Source organism: Mesoplodon bidens (assembly GCF_964165515.1).
Source record: "Mesoplodon bidens genome assembly, chromosome: 2".
NCBI lineage: Eukaryota > Metazoa > Chordata > Mammalia > Artiodactyla > Ziphiidae > Mesoplodon > Mesoplodon bidens.
In genome coordinates, this window is record NC_138177.1 from 157,830,604 (window position 1) to 157,854,749 (window position 24,146).

General features: G+C 55.2%; 1 protein-coding gene across 10 annotated transcripts; it reads right to left on the minus strand.

Moving 5' to 3' along the window:
* Positions 1-1,817: 1,817 nt before the first annotated feature.
* MAP7D1 (MAP7 domain containing 1) lies at positions 1,818-24,146 on the minus strand. 10 transcript variants are annotated; one of them, XM_081226650.1, is made up of 18 exons: positions 23,787-24,144; positions 10,826-11,176; positions 10,575-10,643; positions 9,815-9,978; positions 9,053-9,167; positions 7,492-7,602; positions 6,177-6,299; positions 5,926-6,080; positions 5,689-5,831; positions 4,555-4,907; positions 4,115-4,292; positions 3,890-4,028; positions 3,678-3,782; positions 3,330-3,383; positions 3,090-3,135; positions 2,908-3,004; positions 2,597-2,790; positions 2,417-2,511 (listed from the first exon to the last, which is right to left on the minus strand). In XM_081226650.1, the coding sequence occupies exons 1-18, from the start codon at positions 23,830-23,832 to the stop codon at positions 2,438-2,440; spliced, it is 2,517 nt and encodes an 838-aa protein (XP_081082776.1). In that variant the 5' UTR covers positions 23,833-24,144; the 3' UTR covers positions 2,417-2,437. The 10 variants fall into 10 exon arrangements, with proteins under 10 accessions (XP_081082775.1, XP_081082776.1, XP_081082778.1 ...); XM_081226652.1 differs by having other exon boundaries at positions 3,090-3,132; positions 4,582-4,907; positions 23,787-24,142; XM_081226649.1 differs by lacking the exon at positions 2,417-2,511 and adding an exon at positions 1,818-2,410 and having other exon boundaries at positions 5,926-6,299.

Consider the following 24,146-nt stretch of genomic DNA (forward strand, 5'->3'; position numbering starts at 1 on the left):
CCACCTCTCCTCCCCCCACCCCAGCTCTCCCCATTGTTCACAGTGCCCCAGTAGCACTGGTCCTGCCCCCACTCCTCTGGGGCTTCTCACACCCTGATGCCGCCCCCTGCAACTCTTCTCCCTGCTCTTTTTCACACGGCTTGCTCCACCTCATCATTCAGGTCAAGTTGAAATGCTGCATCTTTAGAGGACACTTTCTCTGAGTAGGTCTCCCTGTTGTTGGCTATCTTTTCATCCAGTTCATTTTCTTCATCTCAGCTCGCAGGGAAATGCATTTATATATTTATCATCTAGGTCCCTAGATGTGTTAGAAGCTTTTGACCACAATAACAGAAAACCCAACTCCATTGTCTTAAACACAAGGAAAGTAGTCTAGTGGTAGGAATGGTTTTGAGGTGGGTTAATTCAGTGAGATTCTCAAGGTTTTTAAGTTCCCCCCACCTCACTGCTCTGCCTCCTGGATGTTGGCTTTGTCCTCAGGTTAGCAGGATGGATGCAGCAATTCCAGGCATCACAGTTGGACTTCCTGTCATACTAGTAGAGTTTTCTCTTCATTATGGGTCTTAGTTAACTATTGCTGTGTAAGAAATTATCACAAAACTTAGTTTTCTTTTGTTTTTGGTTTTTTTTTTTTGCGGTACGCGGGCCTCTCACCGTTGTGGCCTCTCCCATTGCGGAGCACAGGCTCCGGACGCGCAGGCTCAGCGGCCATGGCTCACGGGCCCAGCTGCTCCGCGGCATGTGGGATCTTCCTGGACCGGGGCACGAAGCCGTGTCCCCTGCATCGGCAGGCGGACTCTCAACCACTGCGCCACCAGGGAAGCCCCACAAAACTTAAAGTAACATTTTAACTGGAGTGGCTTAGCTGGTTGGTTCTGGCAGGTCTCTCATGAGGTTATTGTCGAGCTTTTGACCAGGGCTGAAGTCACCTGAAGGCTTAACTGTGGCTGGAGGATCCACTTCCAAGCTTATTCACGTGGCTGTTGGCAGGAGGCTTTGGTCCGTCCATACGTGGGCCTCTCCATAGGCCGTTCCTAATGTAGTGCTCGCCGTCTTCCTCCAGACTGACCAAGAAACCACGTCAGAAGCTGCGGTGTCTTTTAGGACCTCATCTCAGACGTGACACACCACCACTTCTGCTGTATTCTATCAGCCCAGCCCTGGTTCTATAAGGGAAGGGACTACACAGGGTGAGAACACCAGAAGGTGGGGGACGCTGGGAGGTCATCTTAGAGGCTGGCTCCCACATGGCATTTTTTCTCTCAAAAGTGAGGGAGCCTTTCCTAGAAACCCGGGGAGACTTTTTTTTGTATCCGCCGGCTGCAGTTGTGTCCCATGCCCGTACCTAAACCAGTCCATCCCGAGGGGCGTGGGACCATCAATTACAATCATGATTCACCCTTGGGCTTAGGAGCCATGTCTGCTGAAGCACAGGGTGGGATCCAGGAGGAAGACAGCCACCTGAACAAAATCAGGATTCTGTCTGGAATGAGGAAGGGGCGATGCGAATGGATGTTGAGTGGATGACTGTGCCTCTGACGCTCACCTGCTAGACTTGTCAACTCCACGAGAGCAGAGGCCAAGTCTTTTCCTACTACTGCATCCCTGGCACAGAAGCCCCACTGCCTGGTACCGGGTAGATGTAACCATTTGTGTTAAATGAATAACTGACAAAAAGGAAGGCCACAGGCAGGATGTCTAGGACTGATACCAGGTAGGGATGGATATCTGCAGGCCCCTGGCTCCTCAAGTTCTTCTTAGAACTCAGGAGGCCACCTGCTCCCAGCCCCACTGCCAGCCCCAAGAAGAGACAGCACTGGCAGAATTATTCTCATTTTATTTCTGGAGAAATTTGATCAGATGCAATAACACTGATTCCAGGCGAGGGCAGGGGGCATGGGTACCCCTAAAGCAACCAGTATCCTGTGGCCCAAGGTGCCCCCCATCCCCAGACCTGGGTTCCCCCTCAGTCACAGTTAAATAGAGGGAGGAAGATCTCCCCAGGGAGTCTTGGGAGGGTCTGCCTCTTGCACCCACCCCTCCACGCAGAGGAGTCTGAGCACAAGCTATTTACAGTATTCACATCCACTGTACCCCACCAAACCAAGGCAAATACTACAGGTAGCCCTTCCCCATGGGAGGAGGCCAGAGAGGCTGTGAGTGTATGTGTGTGTGGGTGGGTGGGTGGGGGTGTCCGCGCGTGTGAGCACACGAATGCACTGAGGGGCTCCAGCCAAAGAGACATCAGTCTATAAGGTGCAGGTTAAAAATAACAGAGAGGACCCAACCCTCAGGGGCCCAGGCCACTTCCAGCTTTGTTCTGTCTCTTTCTCTTGCAGACATCCTGGTAGATGATGCAAAGGAGCCCTCATAGTTGTGCCTGGATCCAAGGCAATCCCTTAAAGGACTTCTGGGAAAAAAGCAGGAGGGAAAACAGTCAGGGGAAACCAGGCTCCAAGCTCAGACGGCTGGGGGTCTTCAGGGTAGAGCCTGAGAGGGCCTCTGACAGAGCTAGGAGAAGAGAGGGCACGGCTGAGGAGGCCAGGGAAGGCTGCTGGGAGGTACAGATATAGGTCCGGGAGACAGGGAAACCTACCTGTGACCTGCGGGGCCTGCACCACAGCTTTCTTGAGGAAGGCTTCTGCCTCTGCGAAGGGCAGGAGTGCCTCTGGAGTTCGGCCCAGACTCTTGTCCCCAGGGGGTCCTTTAGGGGAGAAGCCATTCTCCTGGTGTGCTGGGAGAGGCTGTAGGCCATTCACCAGGGACCCCGGCGACTCCTTGTTTGGCAGGCTGTGGATGCAGAGGCCAACGCTTAGGCACCTCCCAGCGTAGGACAGCCCAGGTACCCCACAGCACCAGCTTGACCTTGCCTCCCTGTTCTCGGCCCCTGGGGTTGGGAGCTGGTACCTCCACTGAGGCTCCTGGGGGGCCAGCTCCTCTTTCTGCACAGTCTCCTTCTGCAGCCCGGAGGGCCGAGCCTCTATGGCTTTCACAGGGTCTATCCCTGGGAAGGAATGGCCACCAGTTAGGGGCTGGTGAAAGGATGAGGTCTGAGGATCGGGATGGAAACGAGGGGGACAGGCCTTTACCTGGGCTGGAATTGTTGGCCTTTGCGTCCTTTCTGTCCTGCTTCTGCTTTGAAGAGGAAGAGCAGTCAGGCTCAAGGGGATATCTGGCCCCATCCCACTGAGCTGCTGAATTCTTCTCTCCCCAGCCCAGACCCTGAGCAGCCTCCCAGACGGCCTCCCTCCTCCACCCTGGATGCCTTCCCCAACCTCCCTTCCGCACCGGACCTCCACTCCCAACACCGCTCTTGGAGGCATCCTGACCTTGGTTTCAGCAGCTTCCGACTTCCGAGTCCTCTTCATGATTTCCTCCAGGCGCTGTTTGGAAGCCCCACACCAGTTAGGCCCAAGCCCCGCCCTAACTCTCAACCTCCCACCAGCTAGTCCTGGTCCTGGAGTTTTAAGGCCCTTCCAGCTCATATCCATTCTTTCCAGGCCAGGAAGCCGACCTCACCCCAACTCCTTCTTGTCCTACCCTCTACAAGTCCAAGGCAGGGCCCCCTTCCCAGCCCCACCAGCCCCTCCAACGGAGTGGGGACTGAGCCAGGAGCTGGCCCCGCCCACTAGGACCAAGCCCCGCCCACAGAACTCCTGCCCCGCCGCTCTGCACACCTTTTTGCGCTCCTGCCGCTCCTGCTCCTCGCGCTGGAAGTGCTTTTCCCGCTCCAGACGCTGCCGCTCCGCTTCTTCTCGGGACCGAGCTTCGGCCTCCTCTTTCTGCCAGAGAACCCCGTGAGCTTTAGGCAGCCGGCATCCAGCTGTCCCTCCCGGTCGACCCCAGGCCCGCCACGAGGAGGCGCCCGCGCCCCGCCCCGCGGGGGCACCTGCTTCTGCAGCCGCTCCAGTTCCTCCTGCTCCGCCTGCGCCTTCTCCCGGGCCTCCTGCTCCTCCCGCCTCCTGGCCTCGGCCTCCCGCTCTGCCCGGGCCTCGGCCTCCCGAGCCAGCTGCTCCTCTCGCATTCGCCTGGGGGACAGAGGAGACTCAGGCTTATACCCAGCTTCTTCTCCAGCCCCTGTAAAGGCCTCCTCCATCCCCGAGGGCGTGCTCACTTGTCCCTTTCTGCCTGCAGCCTCCGCTCCTGTTCCTCGCGCTCCCGCTGCTCCCGGGCCTGGCGCCGCTTCTCAGCCAGGAGCCTAGTGGCCTCTTCTCGGTCAGTCGTGCCAGCCATCGGTTTGCTAGGGGTCACCAGGGGAGCAGGGGCTGGGGGTGAGGTCAAGACTGCTGTATCTGGAGCGGGATCCAGGACCAGGAATCAGCACACACCAGCACAGGCACCTCCATCACCCCTGCACGCCCCCGTGCCTCCTGGACCTCAGGGCGATCCAGGTGGCCAACCCGCCCAACTCCTGCCACCAACTCAGAGCAGTGAGGTCCTCCTCTCTGGCAGGAGCCTCCTTTTGCCAACACCCAGTCCCCAGGCATCTCTGGCAGCCCACACCTCTGACCGCCTGCCCCTCACAGGCAAAGCTGGCTTCTCTGCCCTGCCCACCTTTTGGCCTCTTCTCTCCTTGCCCACCTGCAGGGATCTCTGTGGGCTGCTCCTCCTGGGGCTGGGCTGGGGTGGGTGAGGGCACAGGCGAGGGTGCTGGTGAGGCTGGGGCTGCAGGCTCCTTCTCGTCACTGGCCTTGCCCTTGCTCTGGTTCTTGTCCTCAGGCCCCACCACACTGAGGCTCTCCTTTGCCTCATCCTTCCTCCGAACCCGCCCCTTGGGTGATGCAGTGGTACCTCGGGGGGACGGTGGTTTTGGGGGCAGAGCATGACCTGGCCCTGGGCTGAGGCAGGGAGAGGCAGGCCTGTGCCAGGATGTGGAGGGAGAGGATGGCCGGGCCTTGGATTTGGGACTGGGAGAAAAAAAGAAGAGTTAGACCTTGAGGGCACAGAGTGTCCACGCACACACATGTACACACTTTCAGCATGTCACTTCCTCAGCGAAGTGTCCTCCCCAGGCTTGGGTCAACACCCCACCTTATGTGCTCTCACAGAAACATAAACTTTCCTTTTAGAGCATACATCCCAGTTTGTAATTACATATTCATTTGTGATTCTTTGATTAATGTCTGTTTCCCCAATAGCCAGTAAGACTAATAAGAGCAAGAACTAGGCCTAGGGACTTCCCTGGTGGCGCAGTGGTTAAGGCTCTGTGCTCCCAATGCAGGGGGCCTGGGTCTGATCCCTGGTCAGGGAACTAGGTCCCACATGCATGCTGCAACTAAGAGTTCACCTTTCACAACTAAGGAGGCTGCCTGCTGCAACTAAGAAGCCCACGTGCTACAACTAAGACCCAGGGCAACCAAATAAATAAACGTTAAAAAAAAAAAAGAACTAGGTCTGGTTTGGCTCACAGAAACATCCTCAGCACCCAGAACAGTACCTGGCAAGGACCATTCATGCATCCAGCAGGTATCTGTTGAGTGCTTACCAGACGCCAGGCACTGTTCTAGGTGCTAGGGTACTTCGGTGATCAAAACACTCCCCCCAACCCCCAAAAAAATCCTCCCTCAAGGAGCTTTCCTTCCAGAGGTGGGTGCCTAACACATATTTACGAATGAATGGCTGCCTGGCTGGCTAGCCAGCTGCCTGGCTGGCTGGCATAGGCAGGCGGTGCCCCACTGCCCGGCCCACCTGAGCTCTGCGTTGCCAGTGGAGAGGCGCGGGCGCGGAGAGGCAGGCAGCGACTGGCGCTTCTTGAGGGTGCGCTCTCGGGCCAGGGCACTCTTCTCCTTCTCGTTTTCCCGCTCCTTGTCCTTCTTCTCCTTTTTCTGCACCTGGGGAGGAGGGTTAAGGAGAGCGTAGAGAGGGGGAGCAGAGGTCAGAGGCGCCCACACTGCCCTGGATGGGATCCCTGTCCCCACCACTCACCAGCGAAGCCTCAGGCCGGAGGCGGGCCGGAGCAGGGCTGCCCCCGGCGCTGGCCTTGCGGCGCTCCCCGGCGGGGGTGCAGCGGTGCCCACTTCGGGGGGCGATGCACGGCGTCAGGGGGCTGGCGGAGGCCGAGCGAGGGCACACGGGCACGGCTGCGGAGGGATGAGTGTGGTCGGGGCGCGGCCCACTCACGAGGCTGGCCCCTGTCCCGCCTCTCAAGGGGGCTCTCCCAGGACCGTGGCCCCTACCCTGGTCCCGGCCATTTCGGGGCAGGGTGACTGCACTGCGACTCCGTGCCAGGAAGGAGAGGGTGGGCGTCATCAGACGGTCCACAATGCTGCTCTCCCATGGGCTCAGCTGCAGGCTGCGATCTAGGGGGAGATGCCGGGAGAAGCGGGTTACCGCAGGGCCAGAGCAGGCAGAGGCATCCGGAGACCACCAGGTACCACCCCCATGCTGAGCTCAAGGAGTCTCCTCCCCCAGGAGACCTCTCCCCCCAGTTGTGGGGGTTACACAGGTCCGTCCTGGGGTCTGACCTCCACTGCAGACCCAGGCAACGAGACACTTCCCATGGCAATGTCCTGCAGGGCTAGAGGGTCCCCTCCTACCGCTCTCCCCAGGTGAAAGGGTTCTGCATTGAGTATAGAGAGGAGCCACCCAAGGTTGGTGGCAGACCCAACCGCCCACTTCCATGTCCCACTTCCTGCTCTCAGAGGGCTGGCCTGGGGAGGCATGCCCCATGGATCTGGGACAGTGGGGTTCCTTGTGCTCCTCTGACTGAGGAGAGGCCCAGCTTTTGTGCATCCCATGCCAGGGACAGGCTGCTAGGGGGGCCTGGCTGCCCTGGGCCACCCTGCTCTGTCCCCTCAGCTGCTGGGTTATTTTTAAGCTTCAGTCAGGTGGGGTTGGTAACAGCAGCTGATTTGGTTGCTAGGCAACAGAGCAACCAAATAAAAGCTGGAGAAACTTATAAATAACTCCTACCATGGCCCCTTCACATGTGAGCACCAGGGCATGGTGGGAACACAGGGGCTGTGCCACCCTCCTTGGCCAAGGCTCTGGAGCCAGCCAAGGCCATGGCTGGGGCTCTGAAAGCAGAGAAGGCAGGGTGGCATGGGCCCTCCAGGGTGGAGTCAGAATAAGAGGGCTCCTCCACACACGGCACCCAGGCTCGTCGGGTACTCGGGGGCAAGGCCACCTGCCTAAGGCTGGCCTAGGCCAGCTGGCTGTGGTTGGAGATGAGGCTGCCTGCCCATTCCCACCCTCTACCGCCAGTCCCACCCCCAACCCACCTGCTCTTGAGGCCCCAGCCAGGCTCTCTGCCTGCTGGGTCACTGCCCTTTGTCTCTGTTCTCCTCCCCTGTGGGGCACACCTCTGTTCGCAGGGCCCAGACCCAAATGCCGGCTCCCCCGAGGGGTGCAGAGCCCCGAGTGGGGTCGAGTGGGGATGGAGACCTGGGGTATGTGAGGGCTCCTGGGACCTGGGGTTCTTGCTGAGCTCTGGATGAGGTTTGGTGGGGACTACAGGAGCTCTGGAGGGAGGAGGGCTGGGCCTTCTCTTACTTCTACTGGGGGAGTTCCAGAGTGTGGCAGAGGACTTTGAGAGCCGCTTGTTGATTATAGAGTCCACGTGTTTGGGCAGGTTTACTGCCGACACGGAGCACCTGCTCCCACCTGGAGGGGAAAACACACGGCATTAGGGCCGGGCCGGACGGGAGCCAGTGGGGGCACTGAGGCCTTCCATGCAGGATGCTCCGCGGGCAGGAGGGGACAGGGAGGAGTGGGCAGGCTAGGAAGGGGAGGAGGAGGCAGACTCGGCTCTGAGAGGACGGGGGTGGGGGGGTGGGTAGGTGACCAGAGACAACCTGGATTGGGGGAGCCGACGGAAAAGGAACAGAGGAAGGAGATGGAGTAAAACTAGAGAAACTACAGCCTTCCTGGCCAGGAAGTCACTCCCTAGGGCTGGGTGCTGCAACCCCGCCCCCATAACCACCCAGCATCGGCACTTGCTGGCACTGCCCAGCCAAGGCTCTATGGCTACAACACCCACGGTACTGGGACAAATGCAGAGACGTTCCTAAACAGAAGAACCCATGGTCAAAGTCACTCACACAAATCCACATATTCATAGGGACACACAAAGACAAAGACGTGCAGGCCCGGGCATATAGAGTGATAGGTACTTCCACATGCATGCGTGTGTGCAGACATGCACAGATACAGAAACAAAAACAACAGAAAGAGGGTCAGACCCAGATGCACACAGGCACAAATACATTGAAACAACTTAATCATATTTGTAACAGCTAGAATTTGCTGGATGCTTACCGTGTACCAGGCACTGTGCCGGGCACCACACACATGTTACCACACTTGATCCTCCCCAACATCTACCTACAACCTCGGAGGCAAGTAGTACTGTTATCCCCATTTTACAGATGAACAAAGTGAGACAGCAAGAAGTCAGAGGTCACACCACACGTGCCAGAGCTGGGATCCTGACCCAATCCCGTCTGACTTGGGAACCCACACTGAGGTACACAAGGCCACAAACACACCAAGGCAAACACATATTAAGACACGTAACGCACAGATCCACGAGCACATACGCCAAAAGATGCACAATGAGAAAGAGAGTCTTGCCATTACATAAAGACATCCAAACACAGCAGTACATACATGCCAGCAAAAAGTCAGACCAAAATCCGCGATGGCCCTACGTGAAGAAAACTCAGAGACAAAAATCTACCTTCCAAGACAGATACATAAGGGGGTGGCTGTTTTCTTTAAACATCCAGTGTCTGCAGGGTATTAAAGTGCTCTTCTATGTATCAGCAACTAATAGTAATTGACAGGAGCAAAGAAGGCTAATCTAAAATGACAGAGGTTTGAAGAGCAAACCAAATGAAGAGACTCCACCTCTGACTTGATAGTGGAAGTCCTTGTAAAGGACTTGGCTGTACAGACTTGGGTTTACAGATCATTCCAGAAGGCACAAGTCACACGAAACAGGGCATACCTGCTGCAGGGAGCTGCCAGCTCCTTGCACTGAAGCTGCTCCCTTCCCCCACCTCTCAGGCCCCAACCTCCCCCGCCCACCCTGTGGCCCCTCGGGCGCACTCACTGGTCTTCCGTCCTGGGGAACTGTGGTGCAGGGCCCCTGCCCAGGACCAGCGCTGCTGCCGGATTTCGGCCCACGTCTTCTTCACTGACCGCTGGATGGCTGCCTCATATCGCTCCTGGTGAGGAGGGGGCAAAGGGGAAGGGTCTGGGCTAAGAATCATTCCTCCTACCTGGGAGAAAGGCCCTCTCTCTCCTGGGACAGTGCTTCCCCCTATGATTGAAGACAGTTTGCAACAGATCCCTTTCAACTTGTTCTTGGGGAGCTTTTCACTGTTCTTGACTCATTATCTGAGTGTATGAGCTGTTTCTCTGAGGATGGAGCGGGACTCTCCGTGCCTGGGACTCCCAGGTGGGCCACTGGCACGAGGATCCTGACCCTGGAGCTGTGTTTGCTTTTAGCCTGAGGCCCCGGGGCAGGGCCAGGCCGCCTTTTCCTTCATATCTTCATGGTGCTCAAGCCAGGGTTCTCCTAACTAGGAGCTCACTCAACGCACTCAGACAGACACATCTCTGCACACCTATACACACACACGTGGGGCACACACACACACATACGTGTACTGACAGCACAGGGTTACAAGTGCTCACCCTGGCGTGTACAGAACCAAACACATCTGCACAGATGCCCAGATGTAGTACCCATGGCACACAACTGCAGACACATGAACACAGATGTGCATACACACTAAGCCAGTGTGCAGATGTGTGCACACACACGCACACAGATCCACGTGCACCTGGTCAGAATTCAGTGTAAACGCACCTTGTTTTTCTCCAGTTTCTGCCGCTGCCGCTCCTCCAGGGCTGCTCGGCGTTGCTCGGCTTTGAGCCGCTGCTCCTCCAGCCGCCGCCGGCGTTCCTGGAGCTGCTTCTCCCGCAGCACCTTGGCCTTCTCCTCCTTCTCCAGCCACACCGCCTTCTTGGCCGCTGTGGGGAAAGGAGCCCCCGGGGGCGTGAGCAGTCCTGCAGCGCCCAGCCCAGCAAGTGTCTCCTCCAAGTGGCCTTGCCTGTTCCTCCGACCCTGGGTGGGTCTTCCCCCTGCCTGCTTGTGGGGGAGGTGCCTCTGCTCTCAGACTCCGCCCTCAAATTGAAGGGCATCCTGAAGATGGGGTGAGGCCTCAGAATGAGGGCTTCCCCAACGGGAGGCCTGTTTCTCCCCCATTGGCCTCATGGTCACTGGGCACCGAAGGAGAAACAAGCTCTTTAGTGCCAGATCCCCGTCTGACTTTGGGGTCTGCTGTACAGATACTCATGTACTGTGATTAGGAGCGTGAGACTTGGGGTGAGATGAGGCTTCTGGGTCTGAATCTCAGCTACGCCCCTAGCTGTGTGGCTCAGGCAAAGGATTTCATCTTTCTGAGCCTCTGTTTCCCCATCCTCAGAATGGGTAGAGGGTTAAGTGGGATAAGCATACTGCTCCTAGCACAGTGCACATAATAGATGCTCCAGAAGTGTCAGTGTTACCAATAGGACGTCGATGGTGGTGACGCTGAAGAAGATGCTACTGCTTCCCACACACTTACCCAGGTACTTGGCCCGCTCTTCCCGACGCTCCTTCGCCAGCTTGTGTCTCTCTCCTGCCTTCTTTGCATCTTAATAGAGGGAACAAGAAGAGACTTAGGTCAAGAGCTTCCCCCAAGAGGGGAGTCAGCCTCAGGGCCCTCCCCGAAGGCCTCATCCCATGCCTTTTCTTATCTCCTCCAGGGTAGAGACTCCCTCTTGTGGCATCATCCAGGGCTGGGACTGGGCCCAGGACTAGGGACATCACATATACCTTGCTTCGTGGGAGGGCTGTCGGCAGCTGACACTGCTGTTGGAGATGGCTGGCTGCTCCTTCGAGGAGGCCTGGCATCCCGTGGGCCTGTGGCTGGTGGGGTGGGTCCCCTGATCTTCACTTCTGAGAAAGGGGACTCTTCCTGCTGTGGGGCTGGCCTAGGCCCTACCAGCTCTGAGGGGCTCTCTGGTTCCAGTGGGAGCTGCTTAGGGCCAGTGATGTTCTTCATGGCGGGAGGGGTGTCTGGGGGAGTGTCAGGCACCAGGGCTGACATCGGTGGTGGTGGCGGTGGTGGGGAGGGGTCACCTTCTGGAGAAGGTCTTGGCTCTGGAGGGGTCCTGGCTGCCACATCTGGAAGAACAACACAAGAGAGGAGAGAAAGTCAGATAGAACATCTGTGCCATCAGTTCAACATGTAGCTCTCTCCCTTGTCCAGCTGATATTCATTCATTCATACATGTTTATTGAGTTCCTTCCATGTGCCAGGCCCTCTTCCAGATACTAATGATATAATGGTGAGAAAATGGCCACAGTCCCTGCCTCTGTGGAGCCCACACTCTAGCAGGGCAGACAGACAGATAGCTAGGCGATTACAGTATAGAATAAGTACTATGTCTGGGGTAGCAAAGCAGAGATGGTTAACCTATATTGGAGGGGCTTCCTGCAGAAATTATAGCCAAGCTGAGGTCCAGGATGAGCTGGAGTTGGCAAACCAAGGAAGAGAGGGTTCTGGCTAAGAGAAGAGCATTTGCCAAGGGGCAGAAGGGAGCAGGGTGTATCGGAAAAGCTGAGAAGTTTGTAGTAGTTACTAGTGCACCAAATGGTAATGATTGGTTTCCATATCTGCCTCCCTCGCCTTTCTGCTTTACCTTGGGGTCACAGTGCCCATCCCAAGGCCTGGTGCTCAGGGGCTGCCAGTGCTGGGCACAGTGGGATGCCCGTGTGGAACCCCCAAAAGGGTAGGCAACCAGCAACATCCCCTTTGTCATCTTCTTTTTCTTTCCCAACCACCCTCAGATTTCTTCTTTTAAGACACTGATATTTCAGGGTCCCTGTAAAAGACACCAAAGTGCCAAGTAAGGAAAACACATGATTTGGTGTATACATGTTCATGCACACATGTGAGCACAAGTACACTATAGCGCAACAGAAAGACAGGCTTGGGAGTCAGCCTGATGAGGGCCTGATTCTGACTTCACCACCCCAAGACAGGAAGAGAGGGCCTGATAACCTTGGGGAAGCCACTCAACTGCTCTAAGCCTCGGTTTTCATATCTGTAAAATGGGGACTATAAGCCCAAGCTGATAGGCATGTTAGTGAAGTGCCTGGAACAATTCATGTGCCAGAAAACAATACTTCCCTCTCTTTTCCTGTGGGTCTTATGAAGCTGCCAAAGAGAAGCCTCTGCATGTTGAGCCCTGGTGCCATCTACTGCTGCCCTCTGGGCACTGAGGGGATTGGTGGGGACACAGCCATTGCCTGGGTGTAGGGATCAGGGCCAGGGTCCATGGAAAGGTCAATCTAAGGAAGCATTTTTTGCTCTCACCAGGTGCCTCCACCATGCAGGGTCCTCTGCTCTAGGAATGGTGGCCCTCTCAGGAGGTGACAAACTCCCCATCCCTGTGTGTGACAATGTGTATGCAGGGAGAGGACACTCCCAAGGAGTCAGCTTTGGAACCCTTTTCAGGGAGACGGGTGTCCAGTGGGCTCTGAAGAAGGCAGGCTATTTGAATATGTGGCCTCCCCACTAACTGTGTGACCTTGGGCTAGTCACAGGCCCTCTCTGTGCCATAGCTGCTCTTCTGTAAAGTGCAGATAGTAGGACTGTGATGAGTGTTAGTGACAACAATAACCGCTAACATGTGTATATTTCTCGAGAGCTTCCTATGTTGAGAGCATTTTACACATATTAGTTTTAATCCTTATGACAATACTTCTGAGGAAGGCACTATAAATATCTCTTTCACACAGAGGAGGAAAGTAAAGCAAAAAGAGGTTAAGTAAAGTAGTTTGAGGTCATTCAACTGGGAAGTGAAGGAGCCTGGACTTGAACCCAGTGTTTGTCACCACAGCCCATGCTCTTAGCCCCACACCCTCCTGCCCCTGTGTCAGGCAGTATGGGGTAACACATGTTACACAATGAAATTATCTGACGCTCACACTATTTCCCCCTCATTCCTTCCCTTCCAGCTTCCTGGGCTCCAGGCAAGAGCCCCAGCTAAGGCCCTTTTCCCCCAGTGGTCCCTCAAACTCTGCCAGTCCCTAGGCTCACGACAGCTCTCACCAGACCAGCTCCAAAAGGCTGCCTGGTCACTGCTAGTCGACTTCCCAGCCACCCGCAAACTCCTTTCCAATTCCAATGGGCAAAAAAACTAGTGGCAACCATTTAGTGAGTGCTTACTACATACCGAGAACTGAGCTGGGCCCTTTGTATCCCCATCCTGCATCTTCATATGAGCTCTGAGAATCTTATCCCCATTTGACAGATGAGACTATCAAAACTTACCCCACTAAGTGATTTGTCCAGGGTCATAGAACTAGTATATGGCAGAGGCAGGATTGAACCCAGGACTGTCTGGGGCCAGAGGGCCTAGGTATGTAGGTATCAATACAAAGCTTGAAGGCTGAGGTTGAGGCCTGCTTATTGCCATTCTCCTAGCACCTGTGCCTGCTACATGTGTTGCAAGGAAAACTGGTAGGCGGCTGTTTGTCTACACCTAGGCAAATCACACCCACCAAGCAAGACAGTGAATTTCCAACTAGCTTCTTTTTTTTTTTTAAAGCACTATTACTTTTTTTTAAATTTATTTATGGCTGCGTTGGGTCTTTGTTGCTCTGCGCAGGCTTTCTCTAGTTGCAGTGAGCGGGGGCTACTCTTCGTTGCGGTGCGCAGGCTTCTCATTGCAGTGGCTTTTCTTCTTGTGGAGCATGGGCTCTAGGCTCTTGGGCTCAGTAGTTGTGGCTTGCAGGCTCTAGAGCGCAGGCTCAGTAATTATGGCACACGGGCTTATTGCTCCGTGGCATGTGGGATCTTCCCAGATCAGGGCTCAAACCTGTGTCCCCTGCGTTGGCAGGCGGATTCTTAACCACTGTGCCACCAGGGAAGTCCCCCAACTAGCTTCTGACTAGCCCTGTGAAGGGAGTCTCGGAAGAAGTAGAGGGATGAGGCCTGGAAGGGCCTGCACCTGGGCATCAGATGCAGCGGGGTGGAAAGGTCTTGGGCTTCAGAGTCAGACAGGCCTGAGTAGGGAATTCCAGCTCTGCTGTGGGACCTTGGACAGGCCCTGAACCTGTCTGAGCCCCAGTTTCCTCAGGCTGGGGCCTATGGTGTTGGGACCTATGGTGAGTAGGTACACCACCTCTGGCACCTGACAGGGGCTCAGTAAGCAGCACCTGCCTGGAAGAATTGGTCCACTTCTTCCCATCTCTGCCACAAGCGCCCACGTGGGTCAGGCCTTCACGCCCACTGCTCCATGACACTGCTCTTCTCAAGGTCACCAATGACCTCCGCATTGCTAAGTCAGCAACCATTTCCTGGTCCTCGTCCTGCTGACCTGTCAGCCGCATTTGACACGGTTGATCCCTCGGTGCTCTTTGAACACTTTCTTCAATTGGCTCTGAAGACAACAAGCTCTCCCGATTTCCTTCAACTTGCTGGCTGTGACTTCTCAGGCTTCTTTGCTGGTCCCCCCTTAACTTCCTAACCTCTTAGCACCGGAGTGCCCCAGGGCTCCGGTGAAGACCTCATCTCTTTTTGGTCTACACGTACTCCCTTGGTGATCTCATCCAGACTCATGGCTTTAAATACCATTGCTCTGCTGATGACAACCAAATTTGTACCTCCAGCCCAGACGTCTCCCTTGAGTGCCAGTTTAGCTCATGCAACTCCCTACTTGACACCCCTGGATGTCTTACTGATGCCCCAATTTTTTTTTTAACATCTTTATTGGAGTGTAATTGCTTTACAATGGTGCGTTAGTTTCTGCTGTATAACAAAGTGAATCAGTTATACATATACATATATCCCCATGTCTCCTCCCTCTTGCGTCTCCGTCCCGCCCTCCCTATCCCACCCCTCTAGGTGGACACAGAGCACCAAGCTGATCTCCCTGTGCTATGCGGCTGCTTCCCACCAGCCATCCATTTTACATTTGGTAGTGTATATATGTCCATGCCACTCTCTCACTTCGTCCCAGCTTACCCTTCCCCCTCCCCGTGTCCTCAAGTCCATTCTCTATGTCTGTGACACCCCAAATTTAACATCCAGAACTGAGCTCCCGATCTTTCTCCCCCAAACCCTGCTCCTCCTCCAGTGTTCCCCATCTCGGTAAATGGCAACCCAGTCCTTCCAGTTTCTCAGGCCAAAAATCTTGGAGTCATTTTAGAATCTTTTCTTCTTGTCTCACAGCTCACATCTAATGTCTCAGTAAATCCTTTTGGCTTCACATGCCAAGTATATTCTGAATCCAATCACTTCTGTCTCCACTTCTATCATCGTGGTCCAGCCACTATCATCTCTCATAAAAGCCTCCCTGCTGCCATTCTTTGTTCCCCTTTGGTCTTTTCTCACCACAGCAGCAGAATGATTCTTTTCAAGAATAAGTCAGATCAGGAGTTCCCTGGTGGCCTAGTGGTTAGGACTGCAGGCTTTCACAACCGTGGCCCACGTTCAATCCCTGCTTGGGGAACTGACAAAATCCTCCAAAGACGCCCCACCTCAAGGGAGGAAAAACCAAAGGCATCACAATGGCCTCCAAGGCCTTGGGGATCCTCACTCTCCAACCCATTACCTCTTGGCCTCCTCTCCTCCTCCCCTTCTCCCCCTGCTCCATCTCTTCTGGCCACTGTTCCTTATTTGTGACAGGCATGCTTCTGCCTCGGGGCTTTGCCCTCGCTGTTCCCTCCACCAGAATTCTCTGCCCCAGGATCCTGCGTGTCTCACTCCCTCACCTCCTTCAGATCTTTACCCGTATGTGACTTCTCATTCGAGCCTTCCCTGATCCCCTCCTTAAAACTAAAAACTGTAGTTGAAGTCTCCCTCCCCTTTCCAACTGTATTCTTTTTCCTTCCAACTCTATTTTCCCCAGTAAGCATTAGTAGCACTTTAACACTGTCTCCCACCCCCAGAAGGTAATCTTCATGAGGGCACACATTTTTGTCTACTTTGTTTAGCTCTTCTATTTCTAAGGCCAACAGAGCCTGGCACACAGGTGCTCCACAGCTATTTGTTGAATGAATGTATCAATGAACTCCACCCTGGCAGATACCATCAGCACCTCTCTTCCTTGGATGACTGCAAACTCCCCTCACTGTCCTACCCACACCCTTTCTCACTCTGCTCTTCACTGAGCAGCCAAAGTAATTGTTTCCAAATGCAAATCTGGCCATGGTATTCTTCCCCACTGGAAGCTTCACAGTGACTTCTCCTTGTTCTGAAGAGAAAGACAAAATTCTTGAACCCAGGCTGCAAGTCTGGCAGAGTCTGAAGCCCCTGTCTCCCTCCCGATACCTCTTGAGTCCCCACCTCTGCTCCCCCGCTCCCCACTTGCTCTCTACACTCCAGCCACACTGACCTTTTAATTCTGATAGCCTTGCACACTCCCTCTGCCACAGGGCCTTTGCACATGCTCTTTTCCCTCCATCTTTCCTTATTTAACTCCCATTCACCCTTCAGGTCTTCGCTTAGGCATCATTTCCTCAGGGAAGCCTTCCCTGGCCTCTCTGAACAGGGTAAATTCCTTCATTATATATAGTCATGGCTTCATGTGCCTCTTGTTTGGAGCACTGTGACTGTTACGATTTTATACTTCCTTGTTTGGTTCTTTTGTTATTGTCAGCCTCCCCCTAAGGGCTGGGCCGCATCTGCTCTGCTCTCCACTGCTTCAACAGCAGCTACCGTGGTGCCCAGTATGTGGAGACCGTCACGAAATGCTGCCGAAATGAGAATAAAGCACAGTACCAGGAAGCCACCCTCACCTAAAGCAGGTGCACAGAGGAGGAGATTTTTGCTCTAATAGTGAGCAAACCCGTGTTGCAATTTCTTGCAAAGGGATGAGCACTTGAAGGGAAGCAAAACAACTCCCCCTCAATTGAGTCTGGGCAGCTTATTGGACTAAGGTAGTCAGGGAGAAGTTAATAAAAGTAATAATGAGTGTTGACTCCAGCAGTTCAACAGGAAAAACTTCCCAAGAGGCAAGTAGCACGTTTGGAATTCTTCTTCTGACCTGGAGGACTATTGACCCCGAATCCAAATATTTTCCTCAGAATTATGCCAACCCTGATGAAATATCATTGGGACAGTGTTATTCAGAACAAATTATGTTAAGCCAAATTAATTCCTTGGTTAATTATCTATATGGTGTGGTTAAATCAATATCTGATTATTCCCATTTTCAATCATCAAATGTGATCCTTCAAGCCACCTCATTTTATTGTATTTTTGTGTGTGTCAAATTGTGAGGTTTTATTTTGCTATGCTGATATCTACCAGAAGTATTTGTTAAGAACTGGATAAGTGACAGATAGTTTGTATTCATTTCTTGGCACAAAGAGCATTAGCAGGGCAAAGGTGCAGGAGCTGGTTGCAGGGTCAGTAAGTCTAGTCTTCTCAGAAAACCCAAGAAGGACTGCAGAGAGATCGGGGCCAAGTCTCTCGGAGGGCCTGTCACATGTCTCAGGGTGCTTACTCCCCATCTCCACCCTCTGGGCGCTGGCAGGCCTTTCCTCTCATCCCTCCCCAACAACTGCTCCTGGGCCAAAACTCCTCTCACAATACCGATAACTCAGTCTGCCCTTTTGTCTGCCTGCTGCCCCTGCAGGAGTTGGTGGCGAGAATCCTTTTTGCAGCCCAGAGCTTTATACAGGACCTACCCAGCACAGAGTAGGAATTCTGTGTCTGTTTAATGAACACCTGCATGGATGGATGGATGGATGGATGGATGCACTGTGGATAACATAGTAAAACCCCAAGCTGCTCCAAAGTCTAGCCTCTCTAACCTTAAATGTCTTTACTCTATCAGAGCCTTGTATGTGCCCTGCCAGCTCCTCAGCCCAGGAAGGGAAACACAGCTGAAGCCCTACAGTACACCAGGCACCTTCCCTTATCTCATCTAGTTCTTATTACAGCCCCAAAGGGAAAGTGCTATAGGGGCCCCCGTTCCCCAGGTGCGAACACTTAGACAGGTTAAGTGAACTGCTTACGTCAGTGTCAGAGGTAGGACAGGGCCCAAGGCTGTCTGATGACAAAACCCTTATGTCACACTGTTTCTGGTGGGTGTCACATCACCCCTCCCTAAGGCTCCTGCCTGTTCCCTGAAGAAGGAAGTGATTCAGTGGTTCCCCTGGGGAGGTTTCCCCCATGAAGACGAAGGGTGCAGGTGGGGCAGGCAGGCACTGAGCTCAGAGGGCAGGAATGCAGGGAAGGCAGGCGCCTGCCCAGGCTGGCCACCAGGAGCCAAGAAGTGGGGCACCTGAGCAGGTGTGAGGGCGAGTGGCCCTCCTCCAGGAGGCTGAGCAAGGGAGTGCCCAGGGGAGGGGCTGCACAGACAGCAGAGGTCAGCATCTAGCTGACCCCTAGCCAGAGCCTTCCTGGCTCTCGTAGCAGCTCCTTAGGTGGCAGCACTGGACCAGACAAGCGAAGACAGGGAGGCCGACAGAGGGGCAAAGACACACACACGCAGACAGAGGGTACACACTGCAGAGAGAGAGACCCAGACAATGTGGACAGAGTCTGCATAATGGCTAGAGACAAGACACGTTTCTTTTCTCTCTCCTGTTACATACAGAAAACAGACCTACTGGGATTCAGAAATCTGCGCGCGCGCGCGCACACACACACACACACACACACACATGCAGTCAGGCACCCCCTCCGAGGCACAGACAGAAACCTCAGAGATTCATACAGCACTCAGGGACGTGATGTCCCAGTACATTTACACAGCCTCATCCAGGTCACTTCGGCCCTGCCCCTCTGGGCACTCCTTTACCTGGGCCCAGGGAAAGTTCAGTTAACTGCAGCAACAGCTAATGCTGTGTCAGGCATAGCTAAACACCTTAAAGCTTCAGTCCTTTTCATCTTCACCACAATCCTATGAGGTCGACATTATTACCCCATTTGACAAAGGAAATAGATTCAGAGAGATTAAGACACTTGCTGGTGAGTAGCAAAGCTGGGTTTGGGTCCCAAATCAGGGTGACAGTCTGTTCCTTCACTCTGCTACCCAAAGGGGGCAGCCTCCTGGGTTTCCTCTCCTGGAGAGATCTGGGCTGGGCGGATGGGGTGGGCAGGAAGGACAAACCCTGGGAGATGCCTGATCATGGGGCTGGGACAGAGGGGAGCCTTAGGGGGCAGCATTACTCCCAGCCGGGACAGAGCTGAGCCAGCTCTGAAAGGGAGTGAACTAGGAGAGGGACAGCCTGCTCCGGTGGTCCTCCGAACCTGGGCCACAGGCCCTTCGCAGCAGGGCACTGGGGCCAGGCCGTGGGCCTCTGTGGGTGATAAAGCCGGGATCCCACCTGAGACTGCAGATCTGAAGAGCTCTCTGGCCCGGTTGGTGGCCATTGTTCCCAGCCTCCAATCAGGAGCACCCACTTCCTGTTATTTTAGGCGGCAGGAAATGACCCCATCCCACAGCTTGGGCCCTCCCTCAGCCCCAGCAGGGCTGCCCACGCTGGGGCCTAGAAGCTGAGGACAGAAGCCCAGACTTAGACCAAGGCCTGAGGATGGCCTACTGGCTGAACAGTTACCACTGCCTGAGTCCAGGGCCTCCTTCCGGTCCGACTTGCTCAGATTCCAACCCAGCGGGAGGCACAGAGGACCCAGGGCTCTGCTGATTCTACCTCTGCCTGCCAGAGAAAAGATCACAGGGTCCCTAAAACCAAGACACCCATAGAAGACCAGTCATGCAAGGACAGTGGGCCAGACTCTATCACCAGCTGGCTTGGCCATGCTAATTCAGCATAGAGGTTTGGTGCACAGGCTTTAGAGTCGGATGGACCTGGGCTCAAATCGTGTTTCTGCCAGTACCTAGCTGTGTGACTTTAAGCAAATTACTTCCCTCTCTGAGCCTCATCTATAAAATGAGGATATGGGACTTCCCTGGTGGTCCAGTGGGTAAGAATCCGTGCTGCCACTGCAGGGGGTGCGGGTTCAATTCCCGGTCAGGGAACTAAGATCCCACATGCTGCGCGGCACAGCCAAAAACGAAAAAGAAAATTTGAATAAATAAATAAAATGAGGATAATACTAGTCCCTACCAGGATAGTTCTGAGAATCAAATGAGACAATGCACGGGACGTACTAAGTGCTACGTGTGGCACAGAGAAGGTCCTTAATAAACAGGGGTGGGAGATAAAGTAGGATCACCAGGAGGGTCTATTCTTGGCCCATATCTCCTCTTATAACTGGGGAGGAACACTAGATACCAGGTTGTCTACCCACTACCATGCTCTCTGCTCCCCTCGGGGCAGAGCTGCAGCTGAGAGGTGATGGTGGAGATGCTGAAGGCTGTGCCCTGGGGTGCCAGGCAGAGCTGCCACCTCCAACAAAGCTGCATTATCTGGGCTGGCTCGTTGGCTGCCTTACCGGCCCCAAGGCCCAGTGGGGACCCAAGGACATGGTCCCCAGCTGCTTGAGGCCAAAATCCCAACATTAATCAGAACTGAGACCTGCCCTGACCACCCTCAAGTGCCACCACCCCAGCCTGGGCCCTGCTTTCAGTTCCTTCCCTGCTCCCTCAGCCCTGCCCCACCACCAGCTGATGCCCATCCCTGAGGAGGAGGAGCTGGGGGAGTGAACTGGCCTGGTGCCCCTTCCTCCTTATTTGCATATGCATGACTGCACATTAGGAGCTCATTAGAGGCCTCATTATTGGGCCTACCAACCCAGGGAGGGACAGAAACTGTCAGTGGGAGCTGCCAGCCAGGCTGGCTGCTGTATGTAGAGAGGCAGTCCATTTTCTCATCCATTCAGGTCCACGTCAAATGCCTCCTCTGTGAAGTCTTCCACAAGCAGATTCCACCAACCACTGTATCACTGTTATACCTGGACTTCCCAGCAGTGAGCACATCGGCTTCCCCCACTGGGCTAGGAGCTCCCTGAGGGTCATGACTCTGATTCACTTCTCTGCCATCTGTACAGCCAGCACCAAGCTGGCACATGGCGGGCATCAGTATGGCTGCGCTGGATGGCTGCACCCATCCCCTGGGTCTCTCTCCTACTCCCAACTGCCCCACTTCAAGTATGGGGCCCTCTGTTCCCCAGATACAGCCTGGCTCATGTCTGTCTAGAACGCACCTCCCCCTTGCTCTCTGGCCTACATTTACCTCCTGAAGTTCTAATTAATCACACCTCCACCTCAGGCCTCTGAAGGAATTAAAAATAATAACAACAAAAATAAATAGCGTTTATTGAGCATTGACTACGTATCAGGGCCTCTCCTAAGTGTCTTATGCGTTTCTCTAACTTAATGATCCCAATGTCTCTATGAGATAATTTCCAGCATTACTGTCATTTTATAGATGGGAAAATTTAAGACTTAAGCAAATTACCTAAGGTCACACAGTAGTAAGTTACGAAGGGGAGACTTAAACTGTTTGATTTCAGAGTCTACACTCTTAAGCAAACTGACTCCCAATTCCTGCCCTCACTTCCTCCATATTTCGTACCTCGCTGCTGGCACCAGTTCCAATAAGCATAACGACAATAATGGCAATAACACTGTATTGCAGGTGTCTGTGTGCCAGGTTCCTTTAGGTACATCACCTCTGACCCTCACATTAACCCCACAAGGTTGATAATACTACCTCCATTTTCCAGGGGCATAAACTGGCCAGAGGAGGTTAAGTCACTTGCTCCAGTCCACACTTGACCCTTGCTGCATGCTGCCTCCTGTTAATGCTCAGTGTGCAAAGGGAACTCAAAGAGGGCAGGAATCACATCATACACACTCGGTGTCTCAGACCCATGCCTCAGACTCTCACAAGGGCACGTGTAGTGGACAATTCCTTTACTCCCTGGAAGCTCTTGACTCACAAGGGCCCTTGTCACCTTCAGCTTCTCTGTGTAGGGACCAGCCACCATCCTGACCCAGGTTCTCATGTAACTCCATCTAGGTCCCTATGTGTAGAAGTCTTCCCAATCCAGGACCCTGTATGCAGGACCCACTCAGGGACCCCCCAATACAGCCAAGCAACCCGCCCATGCCCTCACGTTCAGTCCAGACATCCCACTCCAGTGACCTGCTTATAAACCAGCTACTCACTCCAGCTCTCATCTCTGGCCCAGTAATCACCGCCATTCAGGCCCCGATGTACACACCAGTGCCAGAGACCCTCAGCTGCAGAGGGCCAGTAAGCAGATGGAACTGACCCAGCCTAGGCCTCCCTGGGTCCCCTCTTAGGCTCAGCAGAGCCAAGACGGACCAAAGTGCCATTGTTCCAGCACAGCCTACAAACCTCCCGAACCACAACAGTCTGACAGCCTCCCCTTTGCGTCCTCCAGCTCCCACACCCACAGGATCCCCTCCAAGCACCCACACTGGCATGAGGAGGATCCCACCCACGGCCAAGAGGCTCCACCTTGTCCTGCACTCTCCGCACCCACAGACACTGTTTCATCCTGGGCCCATGGCCCAGGGGGCAGGGAGGTGACAGGGATTAGGCTCTAGGACTCTAGGGAGGTGTGGGGTTGGGGCCACCTCCCCCCTGAGTCAGTGGGAACAGGACTTAGGTCCTCAGTAATCAAGCTCTTCCCTCCCTTTCCAGGAAGAAAGAGAAGGAGAAATCCCTCCCTCCAACCCCAGGCCCAACCAGAAACCTGTCCCCACCCCCTCATCAGCTGCTCCCAGATCCGAAAGGGATTTGCAGAAGTCCTGGGCACTGGTGGTTGGTGGGGTGAGGGGAGGGGAGAGAGCTTTGATGGTCTGGGGCCTGGAGAGAAAGAGAAAGAGAAAGAGGGAGGGAGGGGGAGAGAGAGAGAGAGAGAAGGAGAGAGAGAGAGAGGGAGAGGGAGAGAGGGAGTGTGTGTGTGCGTGCGTGTGTGTGTGTGTGTGTGTGTGTGTAAGGGGGGTAGGTATCAGAAGCCTCAGCCTGAGGAATGATGTGGCAGGTCCCTGGAGTGCCGGCCTCAAGCCTTCACCTCATTCTCCAGGGAAAGACTCAGGACCGGAGAGGCTGGGAAGGAGGGCACCAGGGTAGACAGATTTACTTCTGTCCCCTTCCTCCCCAAATCGGCCTGGGTGGGCTCCAGAGTAGGCCAGGCTGCAGGGGAATCGGCCCACTCCCCAGCTCCCGCCCTCGCCCCAAACAATGCCGCCTCCCCCTCCCCCTCGCCTTTATCCGGCGGGTTACTTGGCAGCCGCCGCTAGAGACCTCCCCTCCCCTCTCCTCCCCTCCCGGCCAGCCCGCAGCAGCAACAGGCCCTTTGCGCGGCAGCTGGAGGGATGGGGTGGGGGCGAGGTCTGGGCTAGGGCCTGGTCGTGGGGGGGGGGGCGCCAGGGCCTAGGCTTCGGTATGCAAGGCTTCAGGCCTGAGAATGTGGACCCCCGACACACACGTTCAGGCTGGGGTCACACGTGCCCACCGGGGATGGGGAGGGGGACAGACGCCCCAGCTCAGGAGAAGAGGATCTTCAGGGCCTGAGGTGGATCGGGAAGAAGGATAAGGGCAGGGAAGCCGAGGTGGCACTGGGCTGGGGCGGAAGGGTCACCAACAACTCCACATTGGGTTCCTCGCGGATCCTGGCGCCCAGGACGTCCCAGCGCCCGGGATGGGGGAGGGGGCAGCTGTCAGAAGATGCGTCGGTGGCCCAGAGCCGCCGACGCCGCTGCAACCTTTATTTTTGAACTTCCAAGTGGTCAGAGGGCTCGGAAGGGGAGGGGTCCCCGCCGACCGGGCCGGCCTCATCCTCGGCCTGTCCAAGGCCCCACGATCCCCCTCTCTCATCTCGCCTCTGGCATACCTGGGGCTGCACCGGCACCGGGCTCCGAACGTGAGCCGCTCTCCATGGCTGCGGCGTCACTGGGGAGTCTTCGGGATTTCAGCAGCGGCGACGGCGGCGGCGGCCAGCGGCCAGGATAGGGGTCCCGCGGCGCATCACGCCCGGCCCGGCCCGGCGGGCAACGATTCGAAGGCGGAGGGAGCTCCGGGGTAGGTCGAGGCTGGCTCGGCTGGTGGCCTGCGGGCTCGGAGTCGCCGGCCGCCCAGTGTCTGTCGGCTCCGGCCGCGATCCTGCTCCTCGCCCAGCGCCGGCCCAGTCCCCGCCGCGGCCCAACCCTATTGTACCGCCCGGGCTGGGCCTGGCCTCGCCGCTGGCGTGTAC

What these genes read in the sequence shown, in the direction of transcription:
- MAP7D1 (XM_081226644.1), bottom strand. Translation starts at nt 23,832, where the DNA reads ATGGAGAGCGGCTCACGTTCGGAGCCCGGTGCCGGTGCAGCCCCAG. An exon ending in CGGTGCCGGTGCAGCCCCAG is followed by an intron (nt 11,177 to 23,786) that starts GTATGCCAGAGG and finishes TTGTTCTTCCAG; the next exon opens with ATGTGGCAGCCAGGACCCCT. An exon ending in AGCGGCAGGAGCGCAAAAAG is followed by an intron (nt 3,384 to 3,677) that starts GTGTGCAGAGCG and finishes GCTTCCAAACAG; the next exon opens with CGCCTGGAGGAAATCATGAA.